The 14,982-nt window shown below is 36.3% G+C and overlaps 1 protein-coding gene across 1 annotated transcript in view; it reads right to left on the bottom strand.

The window, feature by feature from the left end:
- The window catches only part of CPSF2 (cleavage and polyadenylation specificity factor subunit 2), a 179,734-nt gene extending 166,531 nt beyond the window's left edge, over positions 1–13,203 (bottom strand). Inside the window, exons 1-3 of the mRNA XM_067095976.1 lie at positions 13,014–13,203; positions 8,573–8,742; positions 3,881–4,040 (exon numbers count right to left, since the gene is read on the bottom strand). Coding sequence (XP_066952077.1) covers positions 3,881–4,040; positions 8,573–8,721 — 309 coding nt within the window. The 5' untranslated portion in view covers positions 8,722–8,742; positions 13,014–13,203. The remainder of the gene's footprint in view (positions 1–3,880; positions 4,041–8,572; positions 8,743–13,013) is intronic.
- Positions 13,204–14,982: the final 1,779 nt, after the last annotated feature.

The following is a 14,982-nucleotide window of genomic DNA, read 5'->3' as shown; positions in this document are numbered from 1 at the left end:
TTTCAATACAAAGCCAACATTTATATTAGCCTATATGCATGGTTTCATATATCTTATACATATCACTCCTGACTCAAAAGACGATCACCTATGGACTGGATGACTGTCACAGCTCATGCACCGCAATGGACTGGTTTCCGGATGGGAAAGAACCTCACTTTCCATAGTGTCTATGTTATAAATATGAGGAATTAGTGGAATTGAAAAGCAGGATGTTTCTTAGATTCATTTTTCGTTGTTTCAATTTGACTTTCGTTCACTGTTACATTTTTACTATCTTGATTTAATTTTTCCATTTTGATTTTTTTTAGAATATTATCTACAACACTGATATGTTTTTCTTTGTAATATTATAAATGTTCAATACATATGCAACCTTCTTCATAAGATTTGATGTTTGTTTTTCCCTTATTACTATATCTCATGAAATTTCTTATGGTGTTAGTTAGGCTTTCTTTAGTTATAGTTTTATTTTTGTGGCACATTACCACAATGCATTTACTACAACCACATGTATCATCATGTTCATTAGTTTGTTATTCCTTCTTGGTTTTTCTTGTGGTGCCTATAATTCGTGATGGGTGAATTTCTTTGCTTTCATCGTAGTTATCTATGTGCTGGTTTTCCATTTCATCTAAATTTTGTGATTCTGTTCCTAGAGATATTATTGTTACTGAGGGAGACAGTGGAATGTTTGATTAGTATTCTGTTTCTGAACTTTAGCTTGGTGAGATTGGTGGGTTATTTATCTTTATACAGCTTTGTTTGGTGGAATTAGGTGGGGTCTTATCTAGTTGCCTCTTCCGAGCTGTGTTATCCGTTTTGTCACTTTCTTGTGATTTTAATTCTTCTTCGTCTTTCTCTATGTCAATATTCATATCTATTTCTGGTAAGGGGGTAAATCTATTGTCCACTGTTATAATGTCATTGTTGTATGAAATCTCCATAGAAGAGTTCTTTTGATCATGTATTTTTTGTGATATTTCTTTATTTTTATTGTCATTCACTTCAGTTTGGGTATTGTTTGATTTTGAAGGATCCGCATATCTAAATTTCTTAGCTGGGTCATTCAATCCTCTCACTTTTTCGGTATTGTAAATATAGAATGCACGTTTTAGATATCGGGCATGATGTTCTAGGCCACAATTTATGCATTTTGGTTGGCCACAGTCCCAGCGTGTTTTATGTTCTTGCAAACTGCAATAGGCACATCTGGAAAAATTTCTGCATTTAATGGCTGTATGGCCATATTTGCAACAGTTCTTGCATTGCATGGGTTTGGGAACGTAAGGTCTTAATTCCCTGTTTAAGCCCAGCATTTTAATTTTCAAGGGCAAGGTTTGGCCACTGAACTTTATTTTTGTTATTTTGATAGATTTATTTTTGTCCTTCCTGCTTGGGACCTCATACAGTTCACAGTCTTCAACATTGCTGTATCTTTTCTGTAATGAATATAGGAACACTGATTTGTTTTGTATTTCTTCTTCTAGATTTGGTAATATCACTGTGCCTTGTACAGTAATGCTTATATTTATGTTCTCTATTTTTTAATATTTTGATAATTTTCTGATTGGATTCTGGTTGTTGTTTCAACCAACCATTCCCTTTTTTTCAATGTCTTATGCTCATCTCTTGTGATGGGCATCAGTTCAACAAGTAATTTTCCAATTTTAATAAGGATATTTCTTGGTCGGCTTGTAAATTAAAAAACCTTGACCAGTTTGATTCTCCAAAAAGGGAATCAAAGTGAACCAAGGTTGAGTCAGGTCTATATTTTCTTTTGTTTATTCTTTTAGGCTCCATGGTTGAAAAGTATGAACTAATTTTTTGTTCCTTTTTTTCATAGGGGGACAGGCATAGAAACATCTGGCTCAAAGGAGAATGGTTCCATTGTAACAATACCAGGTCTTTTTTACAGGGATCTCCTTTATCTTGCATGGGTCATCAACATTTGGAGAATTTTCAATCTCCAAGGTGGGTGCAGAGGTCATCATCTGTGCCAAAACAGTATCATCAGAGGGCCCAGAGGTACTCGATTCTTTATTGTTACTATTCATAAAGATTGAATATTAGGAAAAAAAAATAACAAACCTGAAAACTTAAAAAAAGATATCATTAGCCTTTCATGGGGTTTATTTTTCCACTAACGGCACAAGTGAGAGCCAACTCCCAAATGTCTGCCCCCTACCCTACCCCACAGGGGATGGCACAGTACGATTAGAGTGGCCCAAGTGTAAGCCAAACCTGCTTGCTAGGACCAAGAGAATTACAAGAATACAATTATCCCCACCCTACTCGTATTATGGGCAAACTGGATAGAATGACGAGAGTCCTATCCCTAGAGCCTGAACCCCCTGGAATCCAGGACCCAGCAACGCAGAATAGTTCCGCCCTTGAGATATCAATCTGATATCTCTCAGGTCCGAACATTATCAGGTAGTTGATGATCCTACCACAGTTCTCACTATTTAGCTTTGGATATAAACCCATTCCCAACTATGATATCTTTTCCTATTTAACAGGCCCAATAAATTTCAGCAAAAGTGGAAAAGTACTCCAAGACTGTCAATCAACTGGGGACAAGAGTAATGATAACTCTAAAATTTAAAAGCAAGAAAGATGTGCACAAAACCAATTAATCGATAGGGGAAGTAATTTTTCCTTATATTCTGCCACCCTAAAATTTCTCTCTAAGAAGACTGATCCGATCACATTTTAAATAAAGTGGACACAGTGAAAAAATACAAACTAATCCAAGATAATTATAGAGAACAATCCCAGCTAGGAAAATGAAATACTGTAATTGTGGAATCCAAAAAGTTCATGAAAAAAAAAGATAACCTAGTTATATGCTTTGTCAAGCTTTTTCTGTTTTACTGTAACTGTGTATTTCAATAACATTAAATGCCTGCCTGTGAACAGTTTTTTTCTTAATATTCCCTCCTGAATTGGGGGGGGAGGACTCTTATGTCACCAAATATGGTAGTTCCAGACAGGAAAATATCATGCTTGGAGACATGACGCTGAAGGCTGATAAGATGTTCCAATGCTTTGATCATTTTAATACAATAAAAAAAAATTTTAGTATAAAGAATTGCTAGATCACAAAAGCTATTCAAGATATTGATACAGAAAATAAAAGAAATTAATAATAAATAATACACACCCAAGAGAGTTTATATTAAATATATCCAAAGACCTCATATGGCAATCTTAAAAATTTGGTGAATGAGCCCATATGATGGAGCTGTTGCACCTTCCATGGCAAAACAAGTACTCAGGGCTGTCTATCAACTGGAGTACTAGAGTAATGATGGCTGTAAAATTTAAAAGCACAAAGATGTGCACAAAACCAACAAATCATAAGAGGAAGAAATTTTTTTCTTATATTCCATCACCCAACTATTTCTCTATGACAAGTCTGATTAAATCCACCTTTTGAATAAAGTAGAAAAGAGCAAAAATAAAAGCTAATCTAAGATGGTTACTGACCATGGACCAGATTCAACAGCAGAATCCCAAGGTATGAGCACATACATTTTTAGTCACTACCCAGCATATGATTACTAAATGTGGCATTTAAGATGATTCAGCTATCACATATACAGGTACTTACTAGCAAAGATACTACCTTCAATCATGCAAAAAATCATTAAAAGCTCAAATTCTGGACACCAATAATGACCCAATCTTCTGAGTGCATTACATTTCAAACATACGAAATAAGCACCAGTACTTTGTTACTAATAACACATTACAGAGTAAACAGAATTTAGAATACCACTTACAAAATCATTTATTTTATAACTAAACTTCTACTGGAAGGCTAAGTAATAAGCCTTTCATACACCTCATAGTAAAACAAATAACGCATTCTCACCTGAAACCAGTCGTACATGAACATCTGACCCATCTTAAAAACTGGAATTGTAGCATAAACTGGGCATGATAGCTGACCCTTCCCAACTAAAAATGGTAAGGCACCCATATGAAGAGGATCAGGGTATGATATCAAAACACAGTCAACCTTTGGAAGAATTCTGAAAAATTAAAAGACAATGTGCTACCTTATAAAGATGTAAAGAATTAGACTGTTAACAAATATAAAGCCAATCAACAGATGATATTAAAGGATACTTGATCATAAATCAATATAACACTCCAGCAGCTATACTTCTGACCATAAGTATTTGAAATTATTACTGTATTTCACACACACAAATATTCTACATTACTGATGCCATTTTATTTGCGATGTAATTAAGAAGGCAGTTAGTCAAATTTCTGATCTCCCATAGGAACTTGTACCTATGCTTTAACAGCAGATGATCTTGTAAGAAATTAATATTGTAGTGTATTGCTCCTACAGAGCATTATTCACTGGCTCATGATGAAGGAAAGAGGGAGGGTAGAAAACAACTCAGTTTGCTATGTGTTGTGCACTGTAGACAGTACTGAAGGTTCTTTGGTGCAAATGTTTGGCTTCTAACAGTAATGCCTTCTAGTCTTGTTGAGCTATTAAGAGTAATTTAAATCTCATCTCACTGACTTGATGAGCTGGAAATGTTGTAGGCTACAAGTGAATTGCCCCTTATTTATTTTATTGCAAAGTAGGCTAACCATACCACTAAGTCACATTTCAAGATTCTTACAGGGCTTGCCCAAGAGACTGTCCTTTAATATGAGAAATGATAGTTGGAACAATGTAACAACAAAGAAAGTTGACAACTAGTGGAACAGCTAATACAGGTCAACCGTCACTAATCCAGCAATCGTTAATCCAGTTCCATCACTAATCCAGAACTAATTTTGGCTAGCACTATTTCAAATTTTCCAGGTCAACCACACCAACCTGACGCTACTGTTTGTTGGGGCTACTTGCATGTGTGTGTGTACATACGTTCCCTAAGCAACATGATTGCCTTTATCTTTTGGGTTGTGATAAAATTACCAAATGCAGTAAAAATATAAATGAGAACAGCACAACATATAAATAGGAAAACTGTAAGTGTAACAAAACAAAGCAAAACCTGTGGGAAATTCTCCAATGCCAGCATATGAGTTTGTGCATAAGTACATACCCTACTTACAGGATTGTTTTATCTTTTAGGTTGTTAAAATAGAAAGTGAGAGTGCAGTAAAAATATAATGTAGCGTAAAATATAAATTAGAAAAAATCATAAACGTAACAACTTGAACCAAAACAAGCTGTTACAAGTTCTCTGACATCAGAGAATGAGTTTGTGCATTCATATGTAGCCTAAGAAAAAAATTGTGTTTACCTTTTTGGGTTTTAAAAATAAAAAACAAGAAAATAAAGTAAAAGTATACTAAATGAGAATAACATAAAACATAAATTTAAAAAATCACAAGAGTAATAACATGAACCAAAACATACTGTAGCAAGTTCTCCGATGCCAGTAAATGAGTGTGCATTCATACGGATACTAAGCAAATGATTACATTTATCTTTTGGGTTGTAAAAATAAAAAAAATTAGAAAATACAGTAAAAATACAAATATAAATGAAATATAAATAAAAACATAAGCGTACCAACACCAACAAAATCAAGCTGTAGCAAGTTTTCCAATGCCAGAGAATGAGTTTGTGCATCTGTACATACCTACGCACATGAATGTGTTCATCTTTTGGATTGTAAAAATAAAAAAATTATAAAATCCAGTAAAAGTATAGATGAAAATGATATAAAATATAAATTTAAAAATTAATAAGCATGACAAAATGAACCAAAACAAGCTGTAGCAAGTTCTCTGACGCCAGCGATTGAGTTTGTGCATTTGTACGTACCATATGTGTGCAATTGTGGCTATCTTTTCGGTTGTAAAATTAAAAATTGAGAAAATATAGTAAAAACATAAATGAGAATAGCATAATATTAAAAATTCCAAGATGAAGAAAATGGGAATCCTAACAGCCATTCACCTAACATGTAAATATGCTTAGTTGCAAATTCCAGCTCTTCACCTTGGAAGCCGCAGTGATGAACTTTCTTGTGTAAGTCTACAAAATTACCTGTACCATTTATTTTGCCAGTGCTTCATTAAAATTTCACTTGATTTTCATTTAATATTTCTTTCTTCCTTATTAACCAACTTGTACTGATCTAAAAGGTACTTTAAAGGTAGGATGAGGTGGTTATAGCTGTTTTATGTCTAAATAAACATACAGTATCCTGAAACGATAACCCTAAAAAAAATTTTTTTACATTGGTTTATTGACAATTTTGTTCATTGCTTGTATGATACTGTGAACCACAAATTGTAAACAAGACGTAAAAAATGCCTGTATGAATAATTCAGGATAGGATCAAGTAAGTTATACACTATTTTTTACTTTTATGTGTAAATAAACATACCTTGAAATGTTATTGCTAAAAGAAAAGTTTAGATTGGTTCATGGACAATTTTGTTTAGCACTTGCACAGCACTGTGAACAACAAATTGTAATAAAAAGCATGAAAATGAGTGAAAAAATTTATTAAAAAATAATTGTCATCCACTAAAATTTCCCACTCTCTCTATGGGACGTATCTGAGAAAATGGGTTATAATAATATAGGGATAACTTACTCAAGATATTCAGATTCTCTCAGGATTTTTGAAACCCAAAAAATTTTTAGTTTTGCTGTCTTCATAAAACTTACTTATTTTAAAACTAAATGCTTATTTCTCCAAGAAGACTGAACCAAATTCAATGAAACTTTTACAGTGTAGTATTGTATAACTATAGAACATCCAGAGAAGGAGCTTCCCCAGTGGCATAAGAGAGCTGTCCCCTCTTAAGACTATCTAGGAGGGAAGCTGAAGATGGCTCTACCTTGCTCCCTCTTCCCTGCTAGCCATCCCTCAATATCACTGAAGGCTTTCTTAGCAGAAAAAAAGACAAAATGTGACAACAGGCCATCCAAAGAAGGAACCCCAGGCAGGCCTAGGGAGGCCCAAATAGACGACATCTTCTGCGCATCCGAATCAGAAACAAAAGAACAAGATGGCGCTGCCTTCTCCCTCCCTGAAGGGGAAACATAACCCTGAGAGACAGGGCAGCATGATACATAAAATCACCTTGATCAACTCCTGATGCTTCCAAAGATGAATCAATGGAAGAAAAGGAAGGAGAAAAGGCATCAATGGATGACAAAGCAGATGGGATAGATCTGGAAGAAGGGGCAGCAGAGGCTTCCATTCGAGGAGATAATCCTTCCCAAGATGGAAGCACCGACTTCCTTCTGTGTTCCTTCTTGTAGAACTTCTTCCACTGCACAACAGGCCAGGAACGACATTCCGGGCAGAGATTGGTAATATTACAAAAATTAAAATGACACCTACTGCAAGTAGAATGGGGGTCTATCTCAGAAGAAGCCAAAGAAAGCAGCAAGGAAATCCTGGAACACTGGGACACAAGCGTTGTCGGTCACAGAACTTCTTAGGTTGATTAGTGGACAATATGATAACACCACAACACAACCAGAAGGTATCACAGGTTTAGGACAAAAACCGGCTTGGGGAAAGGAGGGCAAAAGCGTACATCTGCTCTCCAAGGCGGTTGAAGAGACTGATGTGTCATGAGGTTCCAGCTACGTCTCTGACCCGCTACCACCTCATCTGTATATTAGATGCCAGATGCCGTAGATTTCTTGCATATATGATTTTGTTTTTTTTTTACCAGTTTTCAGCTGGCACCAAAAGATTTATCCTGTTAAGACCAAAGGTTTGTTCTGCGTATGAACAAATGACATTTTATGATAAAATAAAGTCTTATATATATTCACCAAGCAATTACATAGCTACTGGCTTTCTACACGGTAGTCTAACGAAATTCAAATTTTCACGGTGGCGTTGCCATCGCTAGTGTAGGTGACAGGGTTCCGCCCACTTTTGGGAGTGATAGGTACAACTAAGCATGAAGCTTCAATTCGTTTGATGCCTAAATGTGCCACCTTCCTTTTCCTATCTTGGACTACGTTGTTAAGAGGGGATTCAAGGTCTTCCTTTTGCTATCTTCACAATCCTGACACCCCCGACATGTCAGCTCTCTAGTACATTCCTGCCCCCAACACTTGACACACTTAGTGTACGAATCAGAAGTCACTTTAATAAGTCTAATTTTACACCCCTCATTGCAATAACGAATGCTTGAAGGGTTGGAGTCTGACATATTTGTCTATCTTTAAAAATAAAGTTAACTAACGATACTACTAAGATAGGAAAAGCCACCACAAAAAAATGAGAGAATACTTCAATAAAAATACAGGACAAAAATCAAAAAAGATGAAGCAGCGACTGCACAAGACTACCAATGTTAATCAGGAGCCGGCAGAAAATGAATTGAAGCTCTATGCTGAGTTATACCTATCAGTCCCAAAAGTGAGAGGGACCATGTCACCTATATGCACTAGCGATAGCAGTGCCACCATGAAAATTTTAATTTCATTAGACTGCCATGTAGAAAGCTAGTAGCTATGTAATTGCTAGGTAAGTCACTTATATAAAAAAATTAATATGTAAAACAAAATAATTCACAAAACAATTAGTACTTAAGATACTATACTTACTTGGCTAAACGATCAATGTAGCTTTTGTCAAACTTTTCATCCCAGCCACAGTCCAATAAGAAAGTAAAGTCATCCACTGTGAGTAAATAGCAGTGTGGGGTTTCATCTCCAACACCCCACACCCCTTCAAATTTTACTATAGATGTCATGTAGTAAAATAATTTGGTTACCTGAAAGAGCAACACTAATGAAATTATCAAGTATTTACTTTGTGAATACACATGCATAACAGAAATGTACACACTTTATGCAATGCAATATCATGTAAAATTTAAAATACAAACAAGCAAGTTTAATGTATAATGCAACATATGCATTATAGTTAATAATTATATACTCCAAGAATACACTTTGTTTCAAGGCCCTCCTATTAAAATAAACAATTACTGTATTAAACATATTGCTACCAAAGCAATGAATTTACAATTTCCTATGAGATGAAATATATGAGAATATGACATTTTTATAATAAAATAAAGTTTTATATATACTTACCAAGTAATTACAAAGCTAAGATTTCCTACCACGGCAGCCAAAAAATTCAAAATTAGTGGTAACAATTCAACTAGCTAGTGTAGGTGGTTAACCCCACCCACTTTCGGGGTAAGAAGAGGATTGACGTGGCATAGAGCTTCATTCGTTTTTTGCCCTGAAGTCCATGTGAGGGGAGGAGGGAGGGCTCTGATTCAGTAATTACTTGCTAGGTATACAGGTTGACCATCACTAATCCGGTGTCACTGGGACCTGGAGGGTGCCGGATTAGCCATTTTGCCGGATTAGCCATTTATTAGGCTAGGATACACGAAACCCAGCAGCTAAGCACCTCATCTTAGAATTAAAATATCCCATAAATCAGTACAAGTTGGTTAATAAAGAAAAGACAATTATCAAATACAGGTAGTGCTCGAGTTACAATATTTCGAGTTTACGTTGGGGTTAGAAATTAATACCGATACGAAAATATTTAGGAAATAGTTTTAGATTTCGTGCAAGCGCAGGCAGCAAGAGAGACCAACTTACAATAGACTAACTTCTTTTCCTCCGTCTCTTTATTCCATCTGCTAGTTAAAAAAGTAAAAGAGAATGATAAAAGTATTGTCAGTAACGTTATACTCTTGCGTAAATGCGTACAGCCATAAACAATCGAACGGGAAACTGTTGTTTTGCTACTAATCGTATTGGATAACAACTGTTTTGCTTGTATTTCAACTATCGTACGGTCAAACAATTACTGTTGTTATGTTAAGTACTGTACAATAGGACTGATATATTTTTTACACTATACCCTTATTTGCTTTGGAGAAAAGATCGGTAAGGAAATATACTGCTTCAGCAACTTTAAGCTGCAAGTTGTAGCTGAAGCTGAGAAAACAATGTTCAAGCTGCTAATGACTATAAATTATCATGCATCGGCAACATGGATGAAACTCGACCGTAAATAAAATTGGAGAGAATGTATTTTAAAACTACTGTACTGGGCATGAAAGAATAAAAATTACTGCTGTTTTCACGCCGATAAAAGATAAATGCGTAAAGCTCGTATTATGATGAAATCAAGAGAAAATAGCGAACGGTATCTTGATTTTTTTTACACAAAACAAACATGCCCCCAAAACGGTCAGCCGCGATTCCCGCGAACGTCATATATTAATGAAAAAAATAGCTATATTAATTTCACAACGAGACGTATTTAAGTTATATTTTGACTTAAAAACACTTTGTATCATGAAAAATATCCTTGTCCCAAATAAATAAAGTATCTATATTCATTTACGCTTACTAGAAGCAAGAAAAGCGCACTGAACTGAGTTAAATGCGGCGAAATAAACACAGCGTTATCGGTTCCAAAACAAAACACTGATCGCAATTTACAATACAAAAGCAAATGAGAATATACGTAATTGGATACAATGCAGTAGTAAAGCATAACTTTTTAAAAGATCCATGAAAAAGATGCACATTCGTTATGTTGATGTTTGTATAATGCTGTTAATATGTGAATAGAGTTCAGTATAATGTAGGCTAGGCTACCGTATATATAGCCTATACGATATACCTTAGCGTAGGCCAAAAGACAATAATAAATGTAAAAAATGGAACAGCAAAAGCATGCTTGCGTTTACAAACACCTCCAGTTTGTCGATGCAGCACACAGCGCCACCAAATTGATGCGGCCGGCGAGCAAGTTAGCACAGCGACCCGGGAAATTTGAACATTAGTGCGGAAACATTAGAAATAACTCTAGCCGAAATTTGTGCCGGATTACTGATTGGTCAACCTGTATATAAAACTTGATTTTATTATAAAAATGTCATTTTTGTATAAGTAGTCTACACTTGGATCCATAACTAGCCACATTGGGATCCCGAAAGTGTCAATGGAGCATCTTGTCCACACTGGAGTCCTAATCTTGTTCACACTGGGATCCATAAACCAAAAAAACATAATTGGCACCACTACAACCAAGGTAAGCACATCTTCATGGACACCTTTTCAATGGCTGTCTGTCAAGACCTGTGGACAACAGGCTCAACTGAGGGGTAACTATCCAGGGGCAAAACCCTTTCGGACTCACATGGACCGACAGTATGCCTCCTCCCAGGTTTGCGGGGGAGTTTGACAGGGACTGGGTTCATTAACCCTAACATGGGACTGTAGAATTACCATAATAAATCTTGTCAAAGGCAGGTTTTAACATCAACAAGAATACTCATGTAGGCTATAATGACTCATTTGCATTCTCACTGAAACAAATGGTTTGTTTAATAAATTTTTATGTTCTGAGGAATTTAATATTCATTTTTGTTATAGCCTAAAAGCTTAGTTAGCCTAACCCACTGCAAACACCATAGCCTAATTAGCAAAGAAGGAAACAGGTTCAGTAACGGGATAATGTTCGTTTCTGGTCTGAACATCCCTACTCAATTTTTTTATTATATCTTTTGAATCTTCATTAAAAATAAAAAAAATATATATACAGCAAACTAATATCACAATAAAAAATCAATATGTAAACAATTGAGGATTTTTTCAAAGTTTCAATTTTGCGAAATGCACTTAGGGACATTTGATCCCCCAAGGGCTAGTACTGACCACAGAGAAATACATTTGACCCCCCCGGGGCTAGTACTAAACGCGATGAAACAGTGTAGGGTAAAACTTTACAATAGTTGTGTGGCCTAGTTCCTGCCAGTCGTTGATTGGGACAGGTTACTGCCTTTTTGGGGGTCTAGGGGGGCAAAGCTCCCTCCGGACAGGTCAGGGCATGTCGCCCTTAGTTAGGTTAGTAATTAAGATGTTAGGTTAGGTCAGGACTTGGCATTACAGGAAAGGTTAGGTCTATCTATGTATGAGAAACCTCTCCCGGTTGACGACTGGTGGGAATCAGGCCAAGCAACTGTTGTAAAGTTTTACCCAGCGTGGATGAATCACTGTTTTGCCATGTTTAGTACTAGCCCTCATGTGGAATTGGAGTTTGGAGTGGAAACCAACTTTTACCAAGTAATGTAGGGTATGGCATCCTGAGTTAGGTTAAATTATTGCCCATGCCTATTTCACTTTCAGGTATTTCTAAGCCGTAGTTCTGCGGTGAGCCAGACTATGGCAATTGACGTTTTTCTATGTTATTTTGCAAGAATTTAAAGTAATATTTTGTCGGCTGGCTGTAAGTAAACTGTAATTGACCTTTAAAGACTATACGACGGGGTAGATCTAAACCAGCATTCCACAGTGAACCCCCCCACACCCCTCCATAGCTAATACAGCAAATTTGTAACCAGTAAAAACCCCCTAAGGTACGTTAGGTTGGTATTTTTATGGGTGTTTACTGGTTACAATTTTTTCCTATTAGCTATGGAGGTGGGTGGGCGTCAATTGCCACAGTCTAGCTCACTGCGGAACTACAGCTTAGAATTACCCACTTTCATTCCTTAATTTAAGTGAATAGCCTATACAATCTAAGCCAGAGCCCAAGTGCTGGGACCCGTGAAGTCATTCAGTGCATAAATTACTCTTGAAACAATTCTAAGGGGAGAGGGGAAAGAGAATGAAAGGGATTCCAGCTAGCCTAGGGACGCTGCAAGAATTTTAGGTACCGCCTACCGTGCACCGCGTAAGGTGCGCTGACGGCACAATTCCCTCTAGGCTGGGTACACGATTTTCTTTCCATATGCGAACCCAGATACGCCTATCCCAATTCAGCAGGGGGGCGGGGCCCCCAATCATTGTAAAATTTCCTTATGGGGGTTGGACTGGGTTAACCTGACCAAGCCATTCGGAAGGAAATAAAAAAAAAGTCAGAATAACATACAAAAAACTGCTGGGGAACTCACAGGCTATCTGGTACTGACAAATAACTGGTCGTTTTCCTCTCTTAAGCTTTCTAGGAAATATCTGTTACCAGAAATACGAAAAGGAATTTGCAAGGCAATAGGATTCTTACCGGTGTTATTATTTCATCCAGTTATATTGAAACAAGTCAGTTGAGTCGGGTTGACGGCGGTCTGGCAGCGACGCGACTTCCCTCGTGAACTCAAACAACTTTCGTTACAACGGCACCTACTAAATTGGCCATTGAAATCGCCGTGACAACAGTAGGCTACTATATTGCAAAGAAAAGCACATAAAAGTACAACAAAGAAACAAACGAACAAACAGAATGAAAACAATAGTATGTCAAAGTAGTAGAATGTATTGTTTTAAGGAAGGACTCAAATATTCATATAAAGTAACACGCAGATTCCACAAACATTCAGATGGAGTTAACGAGAAGAAAGACGCCTGCATACAAGCAAACTTCCAAGAAAATGGAAGATTATAGCTTATTAAACACAAGAACGAAAGTTGTGAGATAAGTTGATTTTATTTGAGACAAAAATCACTTATAGATAAAAAAACAAAATGAAAAAATATTGAAGGGCACATCTATTATTATTATTAGAAAATCTCTCCATTATTATTATATTATTATTATTATTATTATTATTATTATTATTATTATTATTATTATTATTATTATTCAGAAAATGAACCACATTCACATGGAACAAGCCCACAGGAGCCACTGACATGATATTGAAAATTCTAAAAAATGTGTTGTTCATTCGATAACGGAAGGTAATGGGAAATACAGAAGTTATTAGAAAACCAGATTAAAAGTTCCAACTGCACGACATCCTTTGGGAGGCTCTTCCGCAGTCCAACTGTGTGAGGAATAAAGGTCCAATGAAACTGAGAAGTTCGACAGCGTGGCACATTTGCTGCATATTGGTGTTGCTGTTCAGCAAATCTGGTTGTTCTCTGAAGGAAAGGGGGACCAGGGATCAATTGTGAATGTGAAAGATCTCTGTTAAAATATAACTTATGAAAAAGTGACAAACAAGAGACTATCCGTCGATGGTCCAAGTCATAACGACTATTGATAGGAAATAGATACCTACCACCACGAACCACTCTAAATAAAAGAGATAAATCTCTGGCAGAAACAGACATCCACACCGGAAAACAGTACTCTAGTAAAGGAAGGACAAATGAACTAAAACAGGTTGCACTGATTTTATTACTGTTATAAATATATGAGGATGGCCTTCAATAACCAAGGAGTGCCAGAGCGTGGGCAAGGTGCATGATACAGTGTATGTAGGTGGGTTTGATGAAATGCTAATGAGCCTCCGAGTAGGTGTGCGAAAGGGTTAATGACGAAGTTATCTGCATGTGGGCTCTATGACTCAGCAGTTCATAGTATTAAGGTACAGCTATGCTCTTAAGTGATATGTCATGATTGCATAGAATTTCGTTCAAAATTCACAAACTGGTAACAAACATGCTCTATAGATATCCATTATTTCAATGAGAAAACATGATTATTGCATACAATAAGGCCATAATATGTTCCGTAAGAATGAAATCTGTCGTATATTTCAAAACTGTAAGAAAATATCACGTGTAGGCAAATTTCGGAAAAAACAGTCTTGAAACCTTTTCAAATTTTTCGTTCACTCATTGCCGATGCATTTGACGAAAAAAAGTCACTATCAAACCTCAGTTCAAATGTTATATAACAAAACGAAAAAAATTGTCATAACATTCTTACAATGCAACCGTAAAATTTGAAATAGCCCTATTTGATTGTTTTTATGCCTCAACGCTAAAAAAATGTAAATAAGTCAATACAAAAGTAGAGTGGATCCACCCAAGATCTAAAGACTCTACTTCTTGGATCCACCGATATCAACGGTTGGGCGGAGCGTGTGTGACGCAACTATCAGAGTGGCAGCACAACAAGAACCACTTGGTTTAACATAGGTCTACAATGAATAGCGACAGAAAAACGAAAGTAAAAGGTTCTATCTTCAACAGAGTTCTCAATGTGTGTCGTCAGTTCAATGAATGCTCTTGCTTTATTCTTTTGT

Source organism: Macrobrachium rosenbergii, chromosome 52 (genome assembly GCF_040412425.1).
Source record: "Macrobrachium rosenbergii isolate ZJJX-2024 chromosome 52, ASM4041242v1, whole genome shotgun sequence".
NCBI lineage: Eukaryota > Metazoa > Arthropoda > Malacostraca > Decapoda > Palaemonidae > Macrobrachium > Macrobrachium rosenbergii.
This window is presented reverse-complemented; position numbering and strand designations above follow the sequence as displayed.